At 41.1% G+C, this 27,298-nt stretch overlaps 1 protein-coding gene across 1 annotated transcript in view; it reads left to right on the top strand.

Moving 5' to 3' along the window:
* The first annotated feature begins 901 nt into the window (after positions 1-901).
* Positions 902-27,298, top strand: part of Ctnna1 (catenin alpha 1) — a 121,966-nt gene continuing 95,569 nt past the window's right edge. The window contains exons 1-3 of the mRNA XM_057788402.1: positions 902-1,002; positions 23,761-23,867; positions 25,544-25,739. Of these exons, the coding sequence (XP_057644385.1) occupies positions 23,763-23,867; positions 25,544-25,739 (301 nt within the window). The 5' untranslated portion in view covers positions 902-1,002; positions 23,761-23,762. The remainder of the gene's footprint in view (positions 1,003-23,760; positions 23,868-25,543; positions 25,740-27,298) is intronic.

Raw genomic sequence — 27,298 nt, 5'->3', positions numbered from 1 at the left:
GTAGTGCTGAGGATTGAACCCAGGGCATAGTAGGCAAGTACTCTATCACTGAGACCTGTCCAATTCACCTTTCTTTCTCTTTCTTTCTGTCTCTCTTTTTGAGACAGGGTTTCTCTGGAGCTTTGGAGCCTGTCCTGGAACTCACTCTGTAGACCACCTTGAACTCACCGCGCAGCGATTGTCCTGATTTCTACACAAGCACAGAGCACGTGCAGCCCCTTTGCTCAAATGTTTAAAAAAAAAAAAGAAAAAAAAAAGAAAAAAGAAAGAAAAAGTTTTAGGCCATTCTTACCGATACAGCCAGTTAAAGATCAGCTTGACCTAGGTGAGATCCTACCTCAAAAATAAAATAACCAAAACAAAAACCACAAAAATAGGTTCTGAGGTAGGATTCCCGTTCCACTGTGCCCGGAGCGGTGGAACATTTACTTGGAGTTTTTTCTCCTAGGTTGCCCCCTTTTCTGAGCGCCTTGGACTAGGGGACAGGATGACAGTCGCCACAGGAGTGAGCCAGCCGGACCCCGCGTCACCACGCAGGGCCCTGGGAGCCGGACGGGGCGGGGCCTTCCGGGGCCGCGCCCCGAGACTCACCTGAGCTGGGAGCCGTGACTCACCTGCCCTCCGCCCGCCTTCCCCGGCCGCGGGCTGTTCCCTGAGTCGCCGTCCCTCCTTCCCGTCGGGGGTCCGGCTCTACGCGCCCCGAGGCCATACGAGAAGGCCTTCTGGGGGTCCCGGCCTGGAGTCGCCGGGCTACCATCCGCCCCCCCCAACCCCCCCGAAAGCGCCAGGCCGGGACGAGCGGCGTGGAGGCTGCGGGAGGCGCCGGGAAGAGCGCGCGGAGGGAGGTGCCGGGAAGGGCAGGCGGGCGCGGCGCGGGGCGGGCCGGGGGCGGGGGCGCAGGGCGGCCCATTTCCTCCTGGGAGCCGGACGGGCGGGAGACAAAGCGGCGGCCGTCGGCTTGGCGCCTCAGGAGTCGTCCCGCGCTCGCCTCGCTAGCCGCAGGTAACTCTTCGTACCTTCCCTCGGGGCGCGCGGGGCCTCTGCTGGGCCGAGGGTCTCCTCAGGCCGGGGGTCCCGGGTGACGGCGCCCGCTCTGGGCGGCCACCGCCCTGGGGAGCGTCGGGCCGACCGGCTTCCCGGAGCAGCCTGGGCCTGGGCGGGCGGAGCCCGACGCTCGGGAAGCGGAGCGAGCGGCGCGGCGCTTCCTCGGGAAACTTTTCTCCTTCGAGTTTCTCAACTTTGTTCCCTGAACAGGGCGCGCGCTCGCTCGCGGAGCGGGCATCGCGCCTCGGGCCGCCTCCCCCACTGAGAGGCGACCGTGGCGGGGCCCTGGCGGTCCGGCGGTGGGGTGTTTTAGGGACGTGATTGTTCCCCAGAATTTTGCCGGCCGCTCCCCTCCCCGCTCCGGGGCCGGAGGTCCGGGGGGAGCTGGCGTTCCAGCCCGACCCACGGAGTGTGGGAGTCGCCGCTTCCTGTTCTCCAGCGCTCTTGTCTGAAGGTGCGCCACACCCGTGTAGACCTGTGGCTAGGAGTTTGTTAATCTGTCCTTTAAGATCACTCCGCCGCCCTCGCTGCCTAACTGGACTGACTTTCCTCTTAGTTTTCAGGGATGGCGTTAGGGTCTTGTTGCTGACTTGACTTTGTGTTACCGAGACCGGGTCTTGCTAAGTAGCCCAGGCTGGCCTGGAATGCTCGGGCATTCTGCCTTAGCTTCCCGAGGGCGGGCATTGCAGGCCTGCGATGTCAATGCCCCGCCTTTCACTTGTAAAGGAACTTGTGCGTAGAACTTGGGAGAAAAATGTTGACTGGCTGCATCCATAACCTTGGATTGCAAGCAGTGGTCATTCCCAGTAATTCAGCGGTTGGCTCAAACCAACGGTTGATAGTCTTTGTGTTCTTCGTCTTCATAATATTTTTTATGTGTTTTGTATACAATTCACAATAATTTATGATGTAAACTTATGCTCATATCACTGTATTGTATCTTTCCGATAGGCGTTCTTGAAAAGGAGATTGTGTGGTTAGCACTGATTTTTAAAGACTACAGGTGGATGTTACTTTAAGAAACGGAATTTATTTTGGTTTACAAAAGGATTGAGTGGGGAAATCATTCGTACCTCTGCTCAACTGTTTCTATGTCCAGACTCACTAAGTTAGAAAGTAGTTTTTAAAAATCCTCTTTTCTTTGAGGACCGGAAGCTTCTCTAGTGCCATATCCTTTTTTCCCCCCCAGACTGGATCTCACTATAAAGCCCAAGCTAGCTTAAGCTTCTTGAGTGTTGGGATTCAGACGGGTGCCATACATGACACCTGTCTGGGACAAATTGTATATAATGCAAACAACAGAAGCTTGTGGAAGCTTGGATGGGGGTGTTAGTACATTTATGAGGATAAGTCTGGGAGTTCTGGAAGGTGCTGGCTTTTGAACTGAAGTCATGTGACAGGAAAAGGAGAGAAGCATAAAAGGGCATGTAAGTGTTGGGGAATCGTTTTTTCCCTGTTTACTTTCACCCTCTCCCTTTCCTGCATATGATTGTATCCTGAGTACATTGGTTTTCATCACCAGTTAGTTATGTGGTACCACCTCCATTCCCCTCAGAAAATTTTATATATTGATTAGAGATGAGGGGTGTCTTTTCCCCAGTTGGGAATCACTATCTTGTGCCCCCCCTCCCCTGTGGGGTTGGGGAAACAAACCTAGAGCCTGTGCACGCTAGTCAGATGATCTACCATTGAGCTGCACACCCCCTACCTCTGCTATCAACCTTAGCCGCTAACATCCAGCTCCTTATTTTGAGGGTAGATGTCTCTCCTGAGCCACATGGGTCTACTCGTGTATTCCAGGGCTTCTCAAATTAACCATATGTGAAGTGAGACTTAGTTCTGTTATGGAGATCTAACCCAGATGTGGAGAGCCAGAGTAACTGGTACAAATGGTCTTGAATTTTTTTTTAGGAAGTCAGATTAGTGACAGCACGGAGTCCTGCTTGTTGAAGGTGACGATGTAAGTGTAGTGGCCAAAACCTAGAAAGGAATAAATGGCCTGAGCATTGGCACACTGCTGGGAAGCCTAGAGGTTTAGAGGCATCTTTGTATTAGGTACTGAAGTAGGGAGGTCTCATGTAAGGTCGTCAGGGAAGACAAAGGCCAGGTTACACATGGCTGTGTTTAGATTTTATTCTAAAGCTATAAGAAGCCATTGTAGGGCCTTTCATGACCTGAGCAGCTTGTTATTTCTTGTTGGTGCTTAGAGAAAATTTGAATTTGCGCGTGTCTAAAAGCAGGGAGTTGAGTGAGGAAGGTCATGTGAGTGAAGGGGATCAGGGTGAATGGAGCTGTGATTTGGAAAGGACCCAAATAAAGATTGGTTTGGAGGTGGAATCCAGGTGTCTTGGTAAAATTGTTTTTTAAGTACTGAAATCTTGGTCATGTCTCAAGATCTAGCATTTCATTTCTGGTAGCAAACTTTGTGCTGTGTTTTCTTAGTAACTTTGGTTTGGTTTGTACCTTCTTGATGTCCCTGTTTGCCATCTCTGTTTACAAGTGAGCCTTGTAAACCTCTTTAGGGCAAGGCTCATACCCTAACCTTTGGTTTGGTACCTGGCTAAGAAGGCAAATTAGATGCTGTGTTGAATGAAGAAGGAAAAGATCTTTCTGGCATCTACTTATTTATGGTGGTAAATGACAACAGGTGAGGGAGCTGATTACAGTCAAATTGTTGTTTTCGACAACTTGAACTTTCTTCAGCTTTTTTTTTCCTACCCAAATCATGAGTGACAGAACCCTCTCTACAGTGCTTCGTTTACCTGCCTTCTTGTCCCATTCTTTGCTTCCACTCCAGTTTTAGACTGTTCTGAGTGGTGGACCCCTCAGTTGTATCTTGAGTAAGCTGTTTAGTTGCTTGTCATTTGTTTTTAGCAAAGGCTCTTGATTGAATTTAATGATCCTCCTGCCTCATTTTCTCAAATGCTGAGATTACAAGTTACGACTTTGCCTTCCTTTTATTCCCCCGGTGGTTTTTTTTTGGAACCATGTTGCTTTTCTTAACCACCTGTTTGTTTGTTTGTTTTTAACTCCCTGGGTTTTCTCTTGGTGCTCAGTGCTTTCTTGGGTCTCTTGTACTAAATATTTTCTTCTTTTTTTCCCCTTTCCTTTTTATTTAGTTTTTCAAGACAGGGTTTCTCTGTATAACAGTCCTAGCTGTCTTGGAACTAGCTCTCATAGACCAGGCTGGCCTCGAACTTAAAGAGATCTGCCTGCCTCTGTCTCCCGAGTTCTGGGATTAAAGGTGTGCACCACTACTACCCAGCTGGTAAACATTTTCTGTGGATGATTTCCTCCAATCTGTCACTTCTTGGAAGTGGGGGAGAGGATCTAGGTTTTATCTTATTTTTTTGAGAGGGTCTCTATGTAGTTCTGTCTGTCTTGCGACTCTCTAAGTAGACCAGGCTGGCCTCAAACACACAGACCCACCTGTTTATGCCTCCTAGTGCCAGCACCAGAGGTGTGCACCATCACTCCTGGCTTAAGGCTTAATCTTTAATAGTAAGCCTTTTGAAACTGAAGTACAATTAGAGAAAAGTGTTCAAATCGTAATTGTCATTGTTCATGAATTCATACAAACTGAACACCATGTACATTCACTAAGAAGCTACAGATTGTTAGCACCCCAGGAATTCCCACTAGTAGTTGACTTTACTTGCCCTTCTGCTTCTTTGTTTTGAAACCAGGTCATACTGTGCTGCTAAGAGTGATTGAGGTTTTTTTTTTTTTTTTTTTTTTTAATTTTTCAAGACAGGGTTTCTCTGTAGCTTTGGAGCCTGTCCTGGAAACTATCTCTTGTAGACCAGGCTGGCCTCGAACTCAAAGAGATCCACCTGCCTCTGCCTCTTGAATGCTGGAATTAAAGGTGTGTGGTATCACTGCCAGGCTGTGACTGAGCTCTTAAAGTTCCTAAAATAAAAAAGCCATTTAAAAAAGTTCACACATTTTAATGGTGTGGTGGCACAACCTTTAATCCTAGCACTTGGGAGACGTAGGCAGGTGGATATCTGAGTTTGAGGCCAGTCTAGTCTACAGAGTGAGTTCCAAGATAGCCAGGGCTACATAGAGAAACCTTTCTCAAAAAACCCCAGTTCCCCCTCAACAAACAAAAGCACATTTTATTATTTTGTGTTTGTGTGCACAAGTGTGGTCAGAGGACAGCATGGAGAAGTTGATTCTCTTCTTCCACTATGTAGGTCCCAGTGATCCAACTGAGGTTGTTTGGCTTGGTGGCAGGGCCTTTACTTGCTGAGCCATCCTGGCAGCCCACAGTTTCCACACTACTTTTGAAACGTAATGCTATGTGATTGTACTGGTTAGTCTCATGGTGGGATTCAAGATCTTCTAAATTCTAGCATTTTACTTCAAATTTCAGACCAATTTCTTTTCATTAATATTTTTTTTCTTCAGGGTGGGGGCTGATGTAGTTAGTGGCTCATACTGCAGAGGCAGAATTGAATTCAAAGACAGCCTGATGTACATAGGGAGTTCCAGGCCTGCTAAGGGTATACAGTGAGATTGTGTCTCAGAACAAATATTTTAATTAAATTTACGAATTCACACGTGTGTACACACACACACACACAGAGGTTTTTGTGAATTGGTTCTTTCCTTCTACCAGGTGGCTCCTGGGGAATCTAACGCAGGTTGTCAGTCTTGTTAGTAAGTGGAGTAACAGCTTTTACCCAATGAACCCGTTTGGGAGCTTTTAAATTTTTTTTTTTTTTTTTGAGACAGTCTCATGTAGCCCAGAATGTTTTCACCTTGTTATGTACTTGTGGATGACCTTGAGCTTCTGAAACTCTGGTCTCCACAACCTGAGTGCTGGGATTACAGGATCTATCACCAGATTTATGTGGTATTGGGGGTCAGACCCAGGGTCTCTTGCATGATAGGCAATAATCTACTACCAGATTGATTTTTCTGTGGTGAATTGTTCCCTGTCCTTTGTATTTTACTCTGGGTCTTTTGCAGTTTTGTTGAAATGCTTTATAATAAATGCTTCTATACTCCCTCCAAAAGCTGAATAACACTGTCCCCAAAAATCCTAAAATTTGTACTGCTAAAAATTTTTATTATTTATTTATCTACCTATTTATCTATCTATTTGTTTATTTTTGGTTTTTTGAAACAGTGTTTTTTTTTTTTTTTTTTTAAGATTTATTTATTATGTGTACAGCATTTCTTCCATGTGTGCCCGCAGGCCAGAAGGGGGCACAGGGTCTCATTACAGATGGTTGTGAGCCACCATGTGGTTGCTGGGAATTGAACTCAGGACCTCTGGAAGAGCAGTCAGTGCTCTTAACCACTGAGCCATTTCTCCAGCCCCGAAACAGTGTTTCTTTATGTAACAGTCCTGACTGTCCTAGAACTCACTTTGTAGATCAGGCTGGCCTCAAACTCACTAAGATCCTCTTGCCTCTGCTTTCCAAGTGCTGGGATTAAAGGTGTGCGCCACAACCTCCTGTCTACTTTAGAATTTTTATTCTATGTGTATGTGTGTGCACCTGACCGTATATCTGTGTATCATATGTGTGCAGGGTCCGTAGAGAGGTCAGAACAGGTGTTTGATCTTCCGGAATGAGAGTTATACAGTTGTGAGAGCCACCATATGGGTGCAGGGAACCGCTTTTGTTTTTTGTAGTAAGATGTGTACAACAAAATTCATCATTTAAACCTTTGTGTGTGTGTGTATGTGCTCATTGACTTTAAGTAATTGCATGTTATTATGCAGTCTTTTGTCTCTATAACTATTTTCATCTGTCCAAGATGAATTTTGTACTCTGTAGCTTCTCATTCACCTCCCTCTGGGCCTTGGGCCTTGGCAGCTAACTACCCGCTCGCTCGCTCGCGCTCTCTCTCTCTCTCTCTCTATGGCAGTTAACCATTCTTTGAATTTGACTTTTTTTTTTTTTTTTTTTTTTTGTGGACCTTCTCTTTTCCTCAGTTAAGTTTTAAAATTGTATGTTTTGCTGCATGGATGTCTGTGCCCTATGTATGTCCATGGGACGAGAAGAGCATGTTGGATTTCTGTTGGAGAACAAAGGTCCTTGTGCTCACAGATAGCACCAGGGAAACCAGGAATGTTAAACAGTAAGGGTTGTCTTTTAAAAGGAAAAGATATTTTCTGACTGGAATGCTGGGAATGCTGGCTAATATCTTAGGAGATCCTTGTGTTATCTGTATGGCCAGGGCCTCCCCCAAGCACCGGCAACCAGAACTAGAGATACTTAATAGTCTAGGTGACTTTTGTGTTACCAATATGACCAGAGGCACCCCTAAGTTCCCACAACCAGGATCAGAACCTCTGTGTTATCTGTATGACCATGACCACACAAGACCCTCCCCTAGTCCCTTAAAATAACACATTAGCCCATTTTGAACCCATCTTAATGGAAGAAGTGACAAGTACTTTAAGAGTTTTGATGTAATTATGCCTCCTTGTGTACAAGGGATTGTGTTACACCAAGAAACTTTTATTCCAGATTGTACTGTACTTAAATATGCCTACAATAAACTACCTGGTGTTAGACTCTAGAAGTTTGAACCAACCAGCTATTGAGTTGTGTTGAACCGGATTTCCTCCTCATCTTTCTTCTTCTTTTAATTTATTCTTATGTGCAATGGTGTTTTGCCTGCATGCATGTCTGTGTGAGGGTGTCAGATCTTGGAGTTATAGACAGTTGTGAGCTACCACGTTGGGTGCTGGGAATTGAACTCAGGACCTCTGGAAGAGCAGTCAGTGCTCTTAACTGCTGAGCCATCTCTCCAGCCCACCTGGATTTCCTTCCAGGTGAATTGTTTGTTGGCCCTGGGGTCACAGAAAACCCTAGAGATTGCCTGGAACTGGCAGAGTTAAAGACCTCTGTGAGCTACCATGTGGATGTGGGGAACTGGACACATTCCAGGCCAGAGCAGCACCACTGATCAAATCCCTAGCCTAGACTTTAAAATGAAATTTTTTTTCATGATATGCTTGAGCATGTAGTTTTTATATATTCTTTTGTTGTTGTTGTTGTTGTTTGTTTTTTGAGACAGGGTCTCTGTATTTCTGACCATCCTGGAATGCCTTATGTAGATCAGGCTGGTGCTCACTATCAGATATCTACCTGCTTATACCTCCTCAGTGCTAAAGAATATATATATTCTGCAGGTTAATCCCTTATCGGCAAAGTGATTTATAAATACTCCCTCTGGTTGTCCTTTTTCTTTCTGTTGATTGTGCTTCTTTGTTACAAAGTTTATAATTTTGATGATGTATGAAATGTATTTTTTTCCTTTACTTTTTGTTTTAAGAATTTTTTTATGATTTATTTATTTTATGTGCAGTTTTGTGAAGGTGTAAGATCCCCTGGAACTGGATTTACAGGCAGTTGTGAACTGCCATGTGGGTGCTGGGAATTGAACCTGGGTCCTCTGGAAGAGCACTCAGTGCTCTTAACCACCAGACCATCTCTCCAGCCCTGTTTCCTTTACTTTTGATGTCATATCTAAGAAATCATGAAATCCAAAGACTGTTTTCTTGGAGGTTTTCTTTCCACCCCTCTCAGCTAAATGGTGAGGGAAGAAATTATGTTATTCTAGCCACTTTACCTCTACTCAGTGAGCCCTGAAGTTTAAAAATGTAATTGCCATTCCTGTCCTTTTATTTTGAGACTGTTCTCTAACTCAGGCTGGCCTCAAACTCAATAGCTATTCTACTGCCTCAGTTTCCCAAGTGCTTACATAAGCATGAACCCACCATACCTGGTTGAATAATAGAGATTTTTTTGTTTTGTTTTTATTTTTTGATTTTTCGAGACAGGGTTTCTCTGTGTAACAGTTCTAGTTGTCCTGGAACTGGTTTTTGTAGACCAGGCTGGCCCCAGACTCACAGAGATCTTCCTGCCTCTGCCTCTCAAGTGCTGGGATTAAAGGTGTTTGCCACCACTGCCCAGTGAATAATATAATTTTTAAAATTTATTTTACTTGGGCTGGAGAGATAGATGGCTCAGAGGTTAAGAGCACTTCCAGAGGTCCTGAGTTCAATTTCCAGCAACCACATGGTGGCTCACAACCATCTGTAATGAGATCTGGTGCCCTCTTCTGGCCTGCAAGTATACATGCAAGCAGAACTCTGTATATGTAATAAATAAATTTAAAAAATTATTTTACTCGTGTGTATATGTGTGAGTGTATGTGCATTTATGTGTGTGTGTAGGTGCGTACAGAGGGTGCCTAATCCCTTGGAGATGGAGTTACCAGATATTTGTGAATTGCCCAATTTGGGTCCTGGGATCTGAATTCTGGTCCTCAATGATTGAATAGCAAGCACTCTTAATTACTGAGCCATTTTTGCAGCCCATTAGTGTATAGTTCTTATAAGGGTAAACTAAACAATGGAGTTAGGATTTAGTGATGAGGTGTTTCTTTTTGCTAATTTGTCATCGATTATGTCTGTACCTGATGAATTATGATAGCATGCTCTTTGGAGTTCTTAATCTTATGAGACTTGGCCTTACAGTGAACTTTGTCATCTGTCTAATGAGTAAGATGATTTGTAAAGGGTGTTTATTTTAACTTCTAATGTGATAAAATGCTAATATAGTCTTTCCTTTATGAAGTGCTGGACAACCTGCATTTTTATCTATATTAAGTGGCTTTTCTTAGGGGTGAATTTTGGTTCTTTTTTTTTTTTTTTTGAGAAAGGGTTTCTCTGTAGTTTTGGAGCCTGTCCTGGAACTAGCTCTTGTAGACCAGGCTGACCTCGAACTCACTGAAATCTACCTGCCTCTGCCTCCTGAGTGCTGGAATTAAAGGCGTGCACCACCACTGCCCGACTGTGAATCAAATTTATTATTTAAATAATTACCGTGTTGCTAACTTGCTTTTATTAAGATAATGGTAGTAAAAATCACTTAGCTGCTGTGCTAGATGGTAAAGTCCTTCAAGTCAGTGTGTTATTTTAATCTTTCTGCTTCCTATGTACCAGACTTGTTTCTTTGTACGCAGTAGGTACTATTCACTAAATGCTAGGTTACTGGCCCAGGAGACAAAGTGTTGCTTTCCTTTTAAATAAAGATGTATCCTCCCCTTTTGAAGACAAGTCTCACTGTGCTGTTCAGGCTGGCCTTGAACTCGTGATCCTCCTGTCTCAACCTTCCCAGTGAATATTAGAGTGCTAGGGATTATAGTCATTGTTACCACGCTCTCAGTCCCACCAACTGGGGACTAACATACTCAGTCCATTTGTAAAAGTAACACTGAGGATCAAGAAGCACCATGATAGCATTCTGATCTTAAATGGTTGCTTTTACATATTAAAACCCCATCTCCCAGAAGAGAATAAAGAGAAAAATTAAGCGGGAGGGGAGAAAGGTTCATTACATTTGGGGAGGAATTATACTTAGCTGGAGGAGAACTAGCATTAGCATAAGTGTAGTAGTGGATGCCCTTCTGTTTCTCTCTCTGATTAGAAGCAGTAATTAGCAACAAGAATGCAGTTCCCCAGTTTCTGGAGTGCAAGGACCCTTATTTGTCCACCTGGCAAGCTGTTCCTGTAACATGTGCCGGACTAGGGAGATAGAGAGTTGCTGCTAAGCGAAGCGAGTTGAATTTATCCAGTTTGCATATGGTCCAAGCCTTTACCTGGAAGTTTCAGGACTTTTTCTTCCTCTCTGTGACAGGGTTTGTCTGCATATGGCTGACTATTCTGAACTCAGTCTACCTGCCCTGCCTCCTGAGTTTCGGGATTCAGGGAATGTGGGACCACATCTGGCTCTAGGATTTTTTTTTTTTTTTTTTTTTTTTTTTTGGTTTTTCGAGACAGGGTTTCTCTGTAGCTTTGGTGCCTGTCCTGGAACTAGCTCTTGTAGACCAGGCTGGCCTCGAACTCAGAGATCCGCCTGCCTCTGCCTCCCAAGTGCTGGGATTAAAGGCGTGCGCCACCACCGCCCGGCTCTGGCTCTAGGATTTTTATTTACTTAAATTAATTAGTTTTTGTTTTGTTTTGTTTTGAGTTTTCGAGACAGGGTTTCTCAGTAGCTATGGAGCCTGTCCTAAAACTTGCTCTGAAGACCAGACTGGCCTTGAATTTACAGAGATCTGCTTGCTTCCTGAGTGCTGGGATTATTAAAGGCATGAGTGGTGCTGTACCACCACCACCCAGCTGATTCTAGGACTTTTAATACTAAAGCGTTAGAAAGTAGTTAAACTAGATAGATTTCTGCCAGTATAGTTACCTGGGCGGTAGGATTATTGGTGTTTCCTGGGATGCTGTCTTCCTAACACTTCCTCCAGAATTCCCTGTTAGGGTCGAGTATTATATTGTGTGTGTGTACCACATTGTGTTTGTGTTTAGTATGTATGCATGTATGATATGTGTACAAGTGCTGGTGTGTGTGTAGTATGTATGCATGTATAATATGTGTAGAAGTGCAGGTGTGTGTATGTGTGTATTGGCCAGAGGACAGCTTTTGGGAGTTGTTTCTTGTCTTATACCCTTGTTTTGAGGGCAGTGCTCTCTTTTTAAAAATTTAAAACAATTAAAATATTTTTTGGCATATGTGCATGGATATATGCATACCATGAGTGTGGAGGTCAGAGGACAAATTATGGGGATCTATTTTATCTCTACAGAGTGTGGGTTCTGAAATCAGGCTTCGTGGCAGTTGGCTTTACCCAGCTAACCATCTAGCTGGCTCTCTCCTGTTGTTTTTGCTGTTGTGCTTAATACTTTAGGGTAGCTGTCCTGGAGCTGTGGGTCTGTGGTTCCACTTCCATCAGTCTATAGGACTGCTGATGTTACAGATACACTTCAGCAGTTCAACTTGGAATAATTTTCTTTCTTTTACTTTTCCCTCCCTCCTTCCCCTCCCTCCCTCCTTCCCCTCCCTCCCTGCCTGCCTTCTCTCTCTCTCTCTCTCTCTCTCTCTCTCTCTCTCTCTCTCTCTCTCTCTCTCTCTCTCTGTCTTTCTTTCAACTTATCAGTCTGAAAGTTGTTTATGAGATGCCTCTACTGCATCTTCTCAGCCGTTTCTTCCTTGTGTGCAGTTGCCCTTCTCTTTTCCTACTGTCGAGACTTGATTTTCCTTTCTAGGATCTTTTTGCAGTCTTTGTCCAGCGTTCGCCTGGTGATAGCCACCTTGCTGTGGTAGATGCCCACAGGGACTGTTGTGCTGTTATCCTTTTCTCTCTGCACTCGTTCAGTATAGATGACATATTTCTTCCGGCACACTTGGACCATTTTGCCAATCTGCTGGCCTTGGTAGTGTCCTGGGACAACCTGAACTTCATCATCCTTTCGAATGGGTGCAGATTGAACATTGTACTTCTGTTTCAGCTCTTTAGAAAGAACAGTCTTTCTAAACAGCCTTTAATCCCAGCACTCGGGAGACAGAGGCAGGCGGATCTCTGTGAGTTCAAGGCCAGTCTGGTCTGTGAAGTGAGTTCCAGGACACTCAGGGCAACACAGAAACCCTGTCTCAGAAAAACAAGGGAGGAGGTGCCAGGGGGAGGCGGGAAGAAGAGTGGAATTGTAGCATTTACTATAACTTTTAATTTTGGGATTAAAATTTATTTTTTAGTTTTATTTACTTTATGTGTATGAATGTTTTGCCTGCATGTATGTATGTGTACCATGTGTTCCTGGTACCATCAGAGGACAGAAAAGAGGGAGTTGGATCCTCTGGATTGGAGTTACAGATGGTTGTAAGTTGCCATGTGGTTGCTGGGAATTGAACCCAATCCTTTTTGTAAGAGCAACAAGTACTCTAAACCACTGAGCCAAACAGCACCCCAATTTTTAAAAAAAGACTGAAAATATGGTACAAATTATTTAATTTATTGTTAGTATTTCATAATGATTAATCCAATTTAATCTTATGTGCATTGGTGTTCTGCTTGCATGTATGTCTGTGTGAGGGTGTCAGATCTTGAACTTACAAACAGTTGTGAACTGCCATTTGTGGGTGCTGGGAATTGAGCCTGGATCCTCTGGAAGAACAGCTAGTGCTCTTAATGACTGAGCCATCTCTCTAGCCCCCAATTTAATTTTAGTGTTATAATTTATCGCATTTCTGAATTGATAATTTAAAGGCTAATTCTTTTCTGGATTATCTAATTTTGATTTCCTTGTCATTTTCTGAGGTTCTGTTGTTAAATATTGACAAAATAAGTGGAACATTCAGTCATGAAAATGTTTTAGTTGTTACCGTTTGTTATTAGTATTTGATATCAGAATTAAAGATTTGAGTTGGAAGCCTGAGACAGATTAGGTTATAGAGTCCTGCAATGGTTGATGAGCAAGGCTGCTGACTGTTCTTGAAGTTGGAAGTGCTGTCCTAATTCAGGAAACACATGCAGTAAGGCCTATTTTTACAGACACGAAGGAAAGGAACCTTTGCGAATAGTGCATTTGCCTGTGCAGTTAGCTTCAATACACACTTTCTTTCCTAGTAAAGATACATTGTTACCATTTACTCATACTATGCTAAATATTTCATTATATTATACATTTCATTATTAATCCGGGCCCTTAATCACAGTTTATAAAATAGGGTGGAGTGAATGAGCCAGAGGCTGAAAAGCAGAGCCAGGAGGCAGTGTTTGTGGGATTTCTATTCCTGGGGATCTCTACCTTGACAAAGGTTTCCTATAATCATATGTTCCCTTTTCTTAGCTTCATTGATCTGGGGGTCATTTGGTTCTCAGAAAAGCTTTTTACTGGCTTTGAAGTGTATCTTTAAAAACCTGTCATTTTACAGAGTCGTGGTCAAATGAAATGTGAGCTTGATCCCTTGGGAAGGGGCAAAGTCCAAGGAAAATGGAAGATGGTAACCTTGAAAAAATTTAAGCTTATTTAAGACTAGTGAGATAAAGCTGTTTTTCTCAGAAGTGTTACTAAGTGTAAGGAAGTGCTATTCTGGATGTCAGTAATGGGAGGGTTTCACTTAAATACAGCACCTTCATTAAAAACCTGCCAGTGAGCAAGATGCTAGAGAGATGTTATATTTCCTAGTTAATGAGATTAGCTCTAATAAATATCAGTGATAGATAGGAGTTGCAATCTGTGTCTGTTTTTGCTAATCTTATTTCTCATTTCTTTCTGCATGTCAGTATTGCAAAATGAAAACTAAAACAGTTTTGAATCAATTCGGTTAAACATAGAAGATTGCAGAGTAACCTGATAGAAGAAGCTTTAGAACAGTGATTTTCAACCTTCCTAATGCTGCGACCCTTTAATACAGTTCCTCATTTTGTGGTGACCCCAACCATAAAATTATTTTCATCACTTTCATGGCTGTAATTTTGTTACCGCTATGAATCACAGTATAAATAATTTTGTAGATAGAGGCTTGCCAAGGACTTGCAACCTACGGGTTAGGTCAAAAACCATTGCTTTAGGAGATAGGGCCCAGTGGGAAATCTTTATATCACTGGAGGCATGCCTTCCAAGGAGTTTATAGGACACTGGGACTCCCCCACCATTGACTGATGTGGAATGTTCTTCTGGCCAGTAGACTTTATTTCACCATGTTTTCCTTGATGTATTGCCATAGACTCAAAGTTGTGGCACCAGCCAGTTATAGACTAAAGTAACTAAAACCAGTGTTTCTGCTGCTGTGCCCCTCAGAACAGCACCGTTTTATTTTTACCATTACAGTCAGTGCTCCAACTCCTGGGAAATTTGAAACAAAGTTTTATATCACTTTTGCTTATGTATATGTGAGGCTATGTGCTTGCATTAGTATTGGTGCGTACAGAGGCCAGAAGAGGGTCAGAAGTAGGGTCCCTGGAACTAGAATTAAAGGTCATTGTGAACTGTGCAACCTGGAAGTTGGGATCTGAACTCTTGATCCTCAAGAACAGTACACTCTTTCCAGCTGTATGGGAAACTTTACTCTGGTTAGACAAAACCAGGAAGATGACACTGAAATTGTAATAGGAATATTTGCTATAATTATGAGCAAATAATTTTCTTTTTGTTTATGGGGACTACCTCCATTTAAAACTTAGATATTTTCTTACTGTTCCCTTAATCAGAACTAGTTTATAGTATGAAAAAGAAGAGTGGGGTTTGGTGATTTAGTTAAATAAAATTTGTCAGAGTAAGTCAATTATAAGGATTACTTTTGGGGGGGCAGTTACAAAGAGATTTGGGAGCTGAGGTTCCTACTGCTGTGGTAAGTCTGCCTAATGCAGATACAACCTGGCATACCTATGGCTGTTACAGAGTAATCCACAATTCTGGATCTCGAGCAGTGTGACAGTTAATGTTGCTTTGGGTACTTTTAATTTCTAAATCTTCTGATTTACATTTAAATGAACCATCCTAACATTTCATTAACATAACCTTGCTGTTTAAAAAATTGGCTATGACTAGCATCCTAAGGATAGAAAAGCTTTGGAAGAGACACATTTTAGGAGTGATGTTTCCATTCTGTTGTAAATGAACTTGTAATGTCTTGTGAGAATGTATATAGCTCTTTCCACAAAGAGGCAGTTTGCCAACAGTCAGCTCCTCTGGGTTCTGATGGAACTGTGCTATATTTCCTTTCTTGCTTTTTCTTTTATACAGGTTGCTAGACAAGCAATTGAATCTCTTTCTGAATTTGTAGTGATATTTTGCTTTATAGACAAGATCACTATTTTTAAGGTAATGAAGACCGAATAACTGCATTTTAACTTTTTATTTCATTCTACTAAGTATAATTCCTCCTGGAAAAACTTAAGGTTGCTGTTTTTCATTAAGGCTGGCTAGCTCTAGCAGATTTTATAATAGATCTTGGAAAGGAGTACTCTGTAAGTTAATTGGAAAACTAGAAGCTGCCAAGAGCTTTAAAAGTTATTTGTTTAGCTATTCTAAACAATACCATTAATTGTAAATAACCAGGAGAATATGACTAAGATTAAGGCAGGAATTTTTTTCTTTGTAGGCTTGGGAATATTTTCAAATGGGTTGCATAAATTCAGTTCTTCTTACACTACTGTGCCCTTTAGAATACTTTGCCAGTACCTTGTGGAATATAAAAATTTTCAAGTATTGTTACCTTTAAACTTAAAACATGGAACACATTAAACTAGAGAAAATTAAGTTTAATAAAACAATCCAAAGGCTGTTGAGATAACAGTCCTTTTTTTTTTTTGGTTTTTGGTTTTTGGTTTTTCGAGACAGGGTTTCTCTGTAGCTTTGGAGCCTGTCCTGGAACTCCCTTTGTAGACCAGGTTGGCCTTGAACTCACCGAGATCCGCCTGCCTCTGCCTCCCGAGTGCTGGGATTAAAGGCGTGCGCCACCACCGCCCGGCTAAGTCAGCAGTTCTTAACCAGTGGGTCACAGCCCCTTTGGGGGAGTCAGACAATCCTTTCACAGGGGTTGCAGATCAGATATTTACATTACCATTACCATGGCAATAGCAAATTTGCAGTTTTGAAGTAGCAACAAAAATAATTTTATGGTTTGGATCACCACAACATGAGGAACTGTATTAAAGGGTCACAGCATTAGGAAGGTTGACAACCACTGACATAAGTGAAAAGAGCACTAGAAAGACCCTTTTGCTGCAGACACCACGTACCTTGTTTGCAAGGTCCTTTTCATAGTGGTGGGTGGTGCTATCTATGTAGTCTGGTAGATGGGAAAAGGCATCAGTGGTCTTAATCAGGTGTAAGCCTCACTGACTTTACTAACAGTCTGCCAAGAAAGATGTGCCCACTTGTACAATAGCGGTGTGATGGTTATGGGTGTCACTAAGCACTTTCTGTTAGGTTCTGTGAGGGCCACCCCACAAGAGGAAACCCATGCACAGTGCACTAAACTTGGTCAGAAACATGGGTCCTAGGTACTAGTGGGAGCTTGCTATAGTTGAGTTAAATTGATGTAGTGTAAAAGGGGCTCGAGGGATGACTCAGTGATTAAGAATGCATACTACTCTTGCAGAGGACCCACCGTTGGTTCTCACACCCAAATCAGATAGTTCTTGCAGCACCAGCTCTAGAGTATCCAAAGCCTTTGGCTTCCAAGGGCACATGTACAGAAAGGGATCTGTAGGAAGCAGAGGGTTGACAGAGATAGGAAGGAAGAATAATTAGAATGTATTTTATACATGTATGAAATGTCAAAGAACAAATTCAATTAAAAAGAGACTTTAATTTTAGAGCTCAAAGGATGTAGAATATGGAATTCAACCTTAAGAATTATAAAAATTAAGTATTTTTGTTTATAGTTTTATGTGTATAAGTTTTGTTATACGTGCACCACATTCATGGAGCGCCTAGAGAAGTCAGAAAAGGGCATCAGGTTGTGAACTGCTGTGTGTGCTGGGAACAGAACAAGAGTACTCTTAACTGCGTAGCTATCTCTCCAACTCTTTTTTTTTTTTTTTTTTTTTTTTTGGTTTTTCTAGACAGGGTTTCTCTGTGGCTTTGGAGCCTGTCCTGGAACTAGCTCTGTAGACCAGGCTGGTCTCGAACTCACTGAGATCCGCCTGCCTCTGCCTCCCGAGTGCTGGGATTAAAGGCGTGCACCACCATCGCCCGGCTTAACTCTTAATTTTTTATTACATTTATTTATTTATATGTATTGTGTGTGTTTTGTGTGTGGGGGGCACCTGTGAAGGTTAGAGAATGCTAGAGTGTTGTTGGTTCTCTCTAAAATGTGGGTTGTGAGGCTGGAACGTATATGCTTCAGGCTTTGAAGGAATCTGACTGGCTCATCTATCTCACTGGCCCTCGGTTTTTATTTTTCTTTGTGTGTGTGTGTGTGTGTGTGTGTGTTTTGAGACAGGATTTCATAGTCCTGGCAAGCCTTGATTGATGACTTTTGCTTTGGCTTCCTAAATTCTGGGATTACAAGCATATATCATGTGGTCCACTCATTTTTTAAGATTTACTTTTTAAGATTTATTTATGTGTATGTGTGTATATCTGTGTGTGTGAATGCTACATGTTTGTGGGTGTCTTCAGAGGGCGGGAGATGATGTCTGATTCCTTGGAGCTGGAGTTAGAAGTGATTATGAGCTGCCTGAGGTGGGTATTGGGAACTGTAATCGGGTCCTGCAAGAGCAGGTGCTCTAAACTGCTGAACCATCTTTATCATCCTCTTTTCTTCTTGTAGATGAGAAAGTTGAAGCTCCAGAGAGAAGAACTGAATTCCCCAAAGTCAGAAAATAAGTTAGTGGAAAAGCTAGTGCCAGAAGCTGGTGTTCTTCTGGATATTGTTCTTTGTAAATTTTAAGATCTATAATTTTGTTTGGGCCCTTTTCAATACTGGGCCGTCAAAGTCCTAACTTGTTTCTGTAGTATAAGTTAATATTGCTTGATGTCACTTTTGTCAGAAGTATGTGTGTGTGTGTGTATACATTTATTTATTGTGTATTTGTGTGGATGTGTGCGCCATGGTATACATGTGGAAGTCAGAGAACACAACTTTGAAGGACCAAGTAGCTCTCTCCTTATTACTGTGTAGGACCTGAGGGTTGAGCTCTGGCTGTCAGACTTGGTGTCAGCCTTTATTTGCTGATCCATTTAGCTGGCTGCTTGGCAGGATTTTTGATTAAAGATGTTGCTTGCATAAGATAAAGAAAATAGGCCATGAATTTGAAAGAGAGAAATGGGGGTGGGTAGAGGTGTGGGTTGGGGAGTAATACATGGGAGAGTTTGGAGGGGATAGCAGGTATTTCTTTGGACTGCTAGCTCCCAAATAATGATACGGAGATTATTAATTATGAAAGCTTGGTCTTGGCTAAGGGTTGTTCCCAACTAGCTCTTAAAATTTAAATTAACCTGTGTATATTAGTCTACGTTCTGCCATGTGACTTGTTATCTGTGCTCAGTACTGTGCATCCCACTTCATCTGAGTCTGGCTGGTGAATCCCATCTGTCTTCTTCCCAGAGTTGCTATCTTCGTCTGGAAGTTTCACCTAGTCTGTGATAATTGCCTGGAGTCGATCAGTTGGGCATATCTTTTGAGTTGGCCTTTTTTGTAGGTCTGTTCTGTCCATCCTCCACTTGGGGAGGCCAGGTGTCATTTTCATTCATTGTGTTTATAGTTCACCTTTGTGTTGTGTTTTTGAAAGTAGCAGAGCCTTAACTTTCTCAGTGGAGCTCACTTTTAACACATGGGAAGCAGGAAAACAAAAAATTCAGAAGGTTTTTTTGTTTGTTTGTTGTTTTTAGACTGTAGCTCAAGTTAGACTCCGCAACTCAGTATTTAGGATGTCCTTGTGATCATCCTCCTGCCTCAACCAAGTGTTCATATTACAGGCATAGACCACCATTTCTACCTTGTAAGCAATTTAATTTGGGGGCTGGAGCACTTGCTGCTTTTCTGAGGATTGGGTTTCTGGTACCCATATGGCAGCTTATCCAGTTCCAGGTTATCCAATGCTCTCTTTTGACTTCATGGGCACTCTGCATGTATGAGATATGCATACATGCATAAAGGCAAAATAAAACATAAAAATAAATCTTAAATTAATTTCACTGTAGGTGTGTTGGTACACACCTTTAATCTCAGCACTTCAAAGGCAGAGGTAGGTTGATCTCTATGAGTTCCAGGCCAGCCACGGCTACATAGTGAGGCCTTGCCTCAAGTAACATAAAGCCTTAAATCCTGTAACTTTTTTTTTTTTTAAATTGGTTTCCCTGTATCTGGAAAGCATTTTATTTCAGAAAAATTAGAAGCATTTCTTTGGGAAAGTGAATCGTCGTCAGTGGTAGAGTAACCGTCTCACCTGTGTCAGGCTCTGAGCTTAGTTCCAAGCACTACTGCTCTCTCCCCAAAAAGTAAATTGTGTTGTGCTTGCTCAGTAGCTGGGAGTTGCTCTAAATGCCCATTTAGGACTGGTTTTATTTAATCATAGGGTCTAGCCCCTAATCCTGAAAGGTCGTCTTATTTGTACTGAAGCAGTCTCTTTGAAATGTTAGGAAACTGGGATTCACAGGGCAAATGATTTCTTCTGAAATGTCTTATCTGTGACATTTGATGACATTTACTTGAGCTGTTAGCAGCCTTTAACAACTTAGACCCTCCTAACTCTTAAGGCTTACTGACTAGTGGACAAATAACCTTTAAAGACCAAAGTTTATATATATAGGCTGGCCATAATGTAAGCATAGAGAACAAATTCCTTGGAAACTGCATTTTGTGTTGTTAGATTAGGCAAGTCCACTTTTTTTCATTCCCATTATGTGATTCAGCATTTTATTGATGTTTAGATAATTAAAGTGAAATGCTGAAACTTTGGAAATTTAACGTCAATAATTATGCTTACTATAAAATCAATCCATTTTCAAATTGTATCTTTGGGTTTCTTGACCTTTTCCTAATTTTATGGAATATGCCTCACTATCACTGATATTTACTTAATATTAGTTGAAGTTATGTCGTTTTGTGATAAAGTACTACAGAGGTCACAGGTGTCAGATCCAGTGGGGTTGGAGTTAGAGTTGTAATCTGTCAGATGTGAGTGCTGGTGATTGAATTTGGTCCTCTGGTGCTGACTTCAAACTCAGAGATCCACCTGCTTCTTCCTCCCAAATACTGGGATTATAGGCATGAACTACCACCATAGCAGTATGGTGATGCTATTCTGAGCCATCCGTATATCCCCAGAGTGATGTTTTATCTTTCCTAGTGTATCATGACAAGAGATACAAATTTTGATAATTTGGTTAAGTGTGTATGTTTCATGTTTATTTTTGGTAAGGTAAAGTTAATGCTTTCTTCCTTTGTCATAAATAATCTGGGTTTCTATGACACCATGTAGTTATTCAGTATTCCAGTTAGTATCCATCTACTTGGTTTAGGATTTATTTATTTAATCTCAGCAGAGGCATAGGACCAGGTGAATCTCTTGAGTTTGGGGTCAGCCTGGTTTACATAGCAAGTTCCAGGCCAGCCAGGGCTACATAATGTCTCAACCCTCTCTCATTTAAAAAAAAAATTTTTGTGTGTATGCCTGTCTGTGGGTTTGTGCAAGTGGGTGCAAACTGCCTGTGGAGGTCAGAGGCATTGGATTCCCCTGGACCTGGAATTCTGGGCAGTTGTGAGCCACCTGAATTTGGGTCCTTACAGGAGTAGAGCTGTCTCTTCAGCCAAATGCTTTAGGGTTCTTGATTCTTCCGTGCATCATCTATGCCTGTGGGTGTTCCTAAATGTTGATTTCGCCTTTTCTTACCTTTTTAGAGTTTTTGTTATTTTGTGACAGGCTTTTATTCCTTAGCTTAGATTGATCTTTAATTTGTGATCTTTCTTCCTAAGCTTTCTGAGTGCTGCGTAAGTTATATGCTTGGCCTAAGTGGTGTTTTTATTTAAATACATTTTCTGTATTCATTAGGTCTTTTGTTTGGAAGAATTTTCCTATAATTCATATTAACAGCCTATATCATCTAGAGGATCATAATCTGTTTTATCTAATTAAATCTGTAGAAAAGCTTTTTGAAAAAGACACTGGTTGATAGTTTTTTTTTTTGTATAAATGATACAAGTTCAAAGTAGTTAAGGTGACTAAGTGTGCTCTTGGATCTTGTTGTCCTCATTTATCATGTAAAGAGTTTAATTTTGTTAATTGTGAAAAATAACTTTTTTCCCTGAGTGACTGCACAGTTCCGTAATATTAGAAAATACATCTAGGGGCCTGGTGGTGGTAGTGCTTTAGATTGCCTGGAGCTGGAGTTACAGGTGGCTGTGAGCTGCCATATGGATTCTAGGAACCAAATCTGGGCCCTTTGGAAGGTCAGCCAGTACTTTTAACTATAAGCTGTGAACTATTTCATTAGTGGATTGAGATTTCCTCCTTCCCTTCCTCCATTTCTTTTGACAGGGTCTCACTGTGTAGTTCTATGGAACTCACTATAGACCAGGCTGGCCTTGAATTTACAGAAATCCGTCAGCCTCTGCTTCCTGAGTGGGGGAATTAAAGGTGTGTGCCGCCACACCTGTCTGGATTGAGGTTTCTTAATATATAGTGATTTTTTTTTTTTTTTTTTTTTTTTTTAAGGCTGGGTTTCTCTGTAGCTTTGGAGCCTGTCGAGGAACTAGTTCTTGTAGACCAGGATGGTCTTGAACTCACAGAGATCCTCCTGCCTCTGCCCCCAGAGTGCTGGAATTAAAGGTGTGTGCCACCACCGCCTGGCCAATGTATAGTGAATTTGGATTGGACAAATTTTGTTTTTGTTTTTAGTGCTTACTTACAGGAATTTAGCATTTCTTTTTGTCGTTAGTGTGTATAAAAGCTACATTTTTCAGCTCTGTCTAACTTTGTAAACAACGGGAATATCGGTGCTTTTCATAGTTGTAGTGATAGTAGAGCATGTCTTGAGAGAAAAACATGCATGGAAGTAGTTATCAGGACTTGTTATCTGCATGGTAGGGTGTTTAAGGTACACTATTTATCTGCATGAAGCTACTGATCACTTTTCTTTCTTTCGAGGAAGGGTTTCTCTTTGTAGCCCTGACTATTAATGGAACTTACTCTGTAGACCAGCTGGCCTTGAACTCAGAGACTCTTGCCTCTGCCTCCTGAGTGCTGGGATTAAAGGGCCAACACAGCCTGGTTTACTAAACGCCTTTAATTAGTGACTTGTCTGAATTGAGTTATTTCATAAGTGTAAAATGCTATATTTTGAACACTTGGTGCCTAGATAAGACATCTCTAATTAAAAATATATTGATTACATATTGAAATATTTTGGATATTTTGGGTTCAACAAAGTACATTATTAAAATCCTTTTTTTTTTAATGTTTTCACTGTGGCTACTAGAAAGTTTTAAGTTACATAAATGGCTCACGTTATATTTCTATGGTATATTGATTCTTTGAAATTGCTAAAGGTATCCATGATGTTAAATAGGATTTATTCTCCAGGTTATTAAACCCAGGTTAAATATTCAGAACAGGGAATGGAGCAATGGCTCAGTGGTTAAGAGTACTTGTTGCTCTTAATAGAGGACCCTGGTTCCATGCCTAACATCTACATGGTGGTTTGTAACCATGTAATTTTAGTTCTGGAGGATCTGATGCCCTTTTTTGACCTCTTTGGGCTCCTGGCATGCATATGGTGCACAGACATATATGTAGATAAATCAACACTAAACACACAAAATACTTTAAAATAAAGCAATAATGAAGTGAGGTATACCTTTGGGGATACTGCAGTAGATGTGGGGGAAAACTAATAGAAAATGTTTCTGTCTTAGTTTCTGAAAAAAGTTTTCTCTCTCTCTCTCCATCCATCCATCCATCCATCCATCCATCCATCCATCCATCCATCCATCCATCCATCCATCCATCCAGATCAGGGTCTCACTCTATAGCCTTGAATGGCCTGGAACTCGTTATGTAGAACAGCCTGACTTCAAACTCATAGAGATTTGACAGCTTCTGCCTACCCAGTGCTGGGATTAAAAGCATGGGTCATCAGGCTTGGCAGAAATTTCTTTTAAAATACCCTTCACGTTAGCTTCTCATGCTGTACCAATGCTGAACTGGAAAAACTGGAACTAGAAATATCTTGGTATCAGAGAAGCCAAACTTTAGGGATTCTATTTGCTCAGGATTATCCCTTAATGTTTGTAAGCATGAAATTGTTGTGTGTAAGAGGTCATTTGCAGGTTAGTCATAATTATCTCATCTTGTGAATGCTGCTTTACTGATAGGAAAGTCTTTGTTAGAGGTTTATTATGTATTTTATGTTTCTGTTTGACATTTACTTGATTTTGGCTTTTTGTTTCTTAGAAATGACTGCCGTCCACACTGGCAACATAAACTTCAAATGGGATCCCAAAAGTCTAGAGATCAGAACTCTGGCTGTAGAAAGACTGTTGGAGCCTCTTGTTACACAGGTAAGAATCTAGAAACACAAATGCATAGCTGTTCAAACATTGTTTTGCAATAGGCCTGGCTAACAGACTCATGACCAAGGTTGTTAGCTCAGAGTCTTATTTGAATTGATTGAGCTTGGTTAGTTTGATGATTTGGTTTCATTACTAGCTGAATAGCAACACATTTATTTATTTATTTAAAATTATTTATTTTTATTTTGTGCATTGGTGTTTTGCCTGCATGCGTGTCTGTGTGAGGGTGTCAGATCTTGGAGTTACAGTTGTTAGTTGTCATGCAGATGCTGGGAATTGAACCTGGGTCATCTGGAAGAGCAGTCAGTACTCTTCTTAACTGCTGAGCTATCTCTCAGCCCCACATATATTTATTTAATTCTTTTTGTTACTGTTTTTGAGACAGGGTTTTATATCACCAAGACTGTTACCAAAACTCCTTAAGTAGCTGAGGCTGAACTTGTCCTGATCTCTGTCTTTTACTTCATCAATACTGCTTGGATTAGAGCCATGTGAACCACACCTGGCCATAGTTAACTCTTTAGACTACAGTTGCTGCCATTTTCTAAGTCTTAGTGCTGATAGTAAAGGTTATTAGTATGCGGCACAAATGTCCAAATACTTGTGCTTTTCTTTACCCTCCATTAGAGAGGAAATCCAAGGAAGATGGGACTTGATTGTTACAGTTCCTCATTTAGCTTAATGCACCTTTCGTTGTGTAGGATTAGTTGGCAGGTAATTGAATTTAAAGGTGTAGGCTTGGTATATTCTATTACAATACATGTATCATAATGTGATGGCGTTTATTAACTTAGCAGCTAGCTATATATCTTTCTTCTTTTGTATATATTAGAGGAGAGAGAAAATGAGAATGGCATTTACTGTCTTTAAAAATTGCCTTCCAAGGGCTGGAGAAATAGCTCAGCCGTTACAGGCTAGGCTCACAACCAAAAATTGCCTTCCAAGTCATAAACTGTTATTTTATGTGTCTATATGTAGCTGTGTGGGGGTTAGGTAGAATATTTGCTTTCTTGAAACCAGTATATACTGTATCTTTCAGGTCTTGTGTTGGCAGATTTATACTGTAACAAATCTTTAATCATCTTCAACCTACAGATCATCTGGCATATTAAACTTATTAATGATGGCTAAAGTTCTGAAACTTTAAGCATCATCACAGTAGGTTTCTGTGGGCAATCTTTCTTTTCTTTATTAAGGACCTTTACTAATTATTGCTAAGATTTGTGTTAATAACCTTGAACAGACTTTAGAAGTAAGTTATCTTTTGCAGACTGGTGACAATGACAAAATGTAGCCTTCTGATAAAGCTAAACTCCTTGTTCAACTTGTTCTAGAAATTCTTCACTAAAAAAGGCATTGTACTTATCAGTAATGTTAGTTTTAGTCTGTAAAGTCGCTCTAAAACCTAATGATTATTTAAGAAATTAAAATATGCCTTGCATTTCTTACCTTGCATATTAAAAAATAAATTATTTTGGAAACTAAATGTAGCATCGTTTTTCTGTTCTCCAATCTGGAAAGTATTGTGCTATTTCACGCTTAGCAAGCTTTCTAAGTGTAGTGCCTTCCTTCCTTCTGAATTGAGGCTTGCTGTCTTTAGAGATATTAGTCTGTTACTTTTCACTTTAAATAATTATTCTTTTTTAAAAAAATTTACCTCTTAGGTGACAACCCTGGTAAACACCAACAGTAAAGGGCCCTCTAATAAAAAGAGAGGTCGTTCCAAGAAGGCCCATGTTTTGGCTGCATCTGTTGAACAAGCAACTGAGAATTTCTTGGAAAAGGGGGATAAAATTGCAAAAGAGAGTCAGTTTCTCAAGGAGGAGCTTGTGGCTGCTGTAGAAGATGTTCGAAAACAAGGTAGGTCAATACTTGCTGTACATATGAAGAGTTACAGGTCTTTCTAGAAACTCAGTAAAATTTAAAAATTACATTTGTTTATATCTGTACACATACTTGTGTTTGTGTTCACCATGCATGTAGAGGTCAGGACGACTTGTGGGAGTCAGGTTTTTTGTTGTTGTTATTTTTTGTTTTTTGTTTTAAACTGTGTGTGTGTGTTGGGGATTGAACTTAGGTTGTCAGGCTTGGCAGCGTCTGCCTTGACTGACTGAGCCTTCTCGCTGGCCGTAACTGGCCTTTTTTTCTCATGGGTTATTCACCTGGGGAAAGTTGGCTGCTGTGCCATAAGAATACTCTGGAAGTTCTGTAGTGAGGAGGTAACGTTCTACTATCAAAAGCTATCAGCACACGTCCCCAAGCATGTGAGTAAACTTTGGAAACAGAGATCCATGTGTATCCAAATTCAGATGAATCCCAACCCCAAAGGATCATACATGTTCCTTTGAAGCTACCCTTGTGTTTTGGATGATTTATTAGCCAGCAGAAGAATATGAATTCCTTTCTCTAGAAGGTCTTTATTGGTTCTAAGCCCTGATGTGACTTGTTTTACTAGTATATTAAATAAATGCTTATCTAAGGAAATGACTTTTGGTATCTATGGAAACATCTGGTTCCTAAAGGTAGTTTAGATGTGTTTGCTCTGTATCAGTGTTGACCACTTTTGATTAGATAGGAGTTTCTAGACTTTTTTTTTTTTTAAGTAAGGGACCAGGTAACATTTTAGCCTTATTGGCCATAGAATCTGTGCTGAAACTATTCAGCCCTGCTGTTGAGTTGGGAAAGTTGGAGAATGTATGCACAAATGTACAAAGGTATGATCTAATAAAATTTATAAAAGCAGAAGTATTCTGTTTTGAAATACAAAATATAGTTTTCTAATTCCTAATTTAGATTTTTCTACACTGTTTAATAATATAAGTTTATTATATTCAAAGAAGTATTTGTTTATATATTTATAATATTTTTGAATTCGAAGTCAGACCTTTTGTGTTAGGGGCTTGTGTGTGCCCTGTGCTTTCTTTTCTGTGCAACCATGACTAATGAATGCATATAGTTTCGTACCATAATTTTCTTTTTGTATTAGTCTGTTATATAAATAATGTGTATGAAAATTTGGGTACCTTAAAATACCACTTAATGCAGTACGTGTGTCAGAAACATCCACATTTATAAAACTCAGGTCCATTTTTCCTTCAGGGTAACAAAATGACCAGGCGAGCCTCCCGTGGCAAATGGGAGCCAGTTATCAATTTCAAGACTTTTAAACTCCTATGATCTAGGGTTACATTATAATGTCAGTCTACTTAAACTAGGTGATGAACCTTAAACAGACTGAAGCATATTGCTGCTTCTCATATGTGCCCTTTCTTTGATTAGGTCAGTCCTAGCTTTGAGTGGTGTTTTTTTCCTAGTTCTTATCATGGTGATAATTAAATGGGTTGCCTGCCTCTTTCCAGTTCATTTTGTAGTCTGCTGGTCTTTATCTGTGGTACTTAAACACGGTACCTGGTTTGTGA

This window comes from Chionomys nivalis, chromosome 14 (genome assembly GCF_950005125.1).
Source record: "Chionomys nivalis chromosome 14, mChiNiv1.1, whole genome shotgun sequence".
In the NCBI taxonomy this organism is placed as follows: Eukaryota; Metazoa; Chordata; class Mammalia; order Rodentia; family Cricetidae; genus Chionomys; species Chionomys nivalis.
Note: the sequence above shows the minus strand (reverse complement) of the source record. Positions and strands in the feature narration are given on the sequence as shown.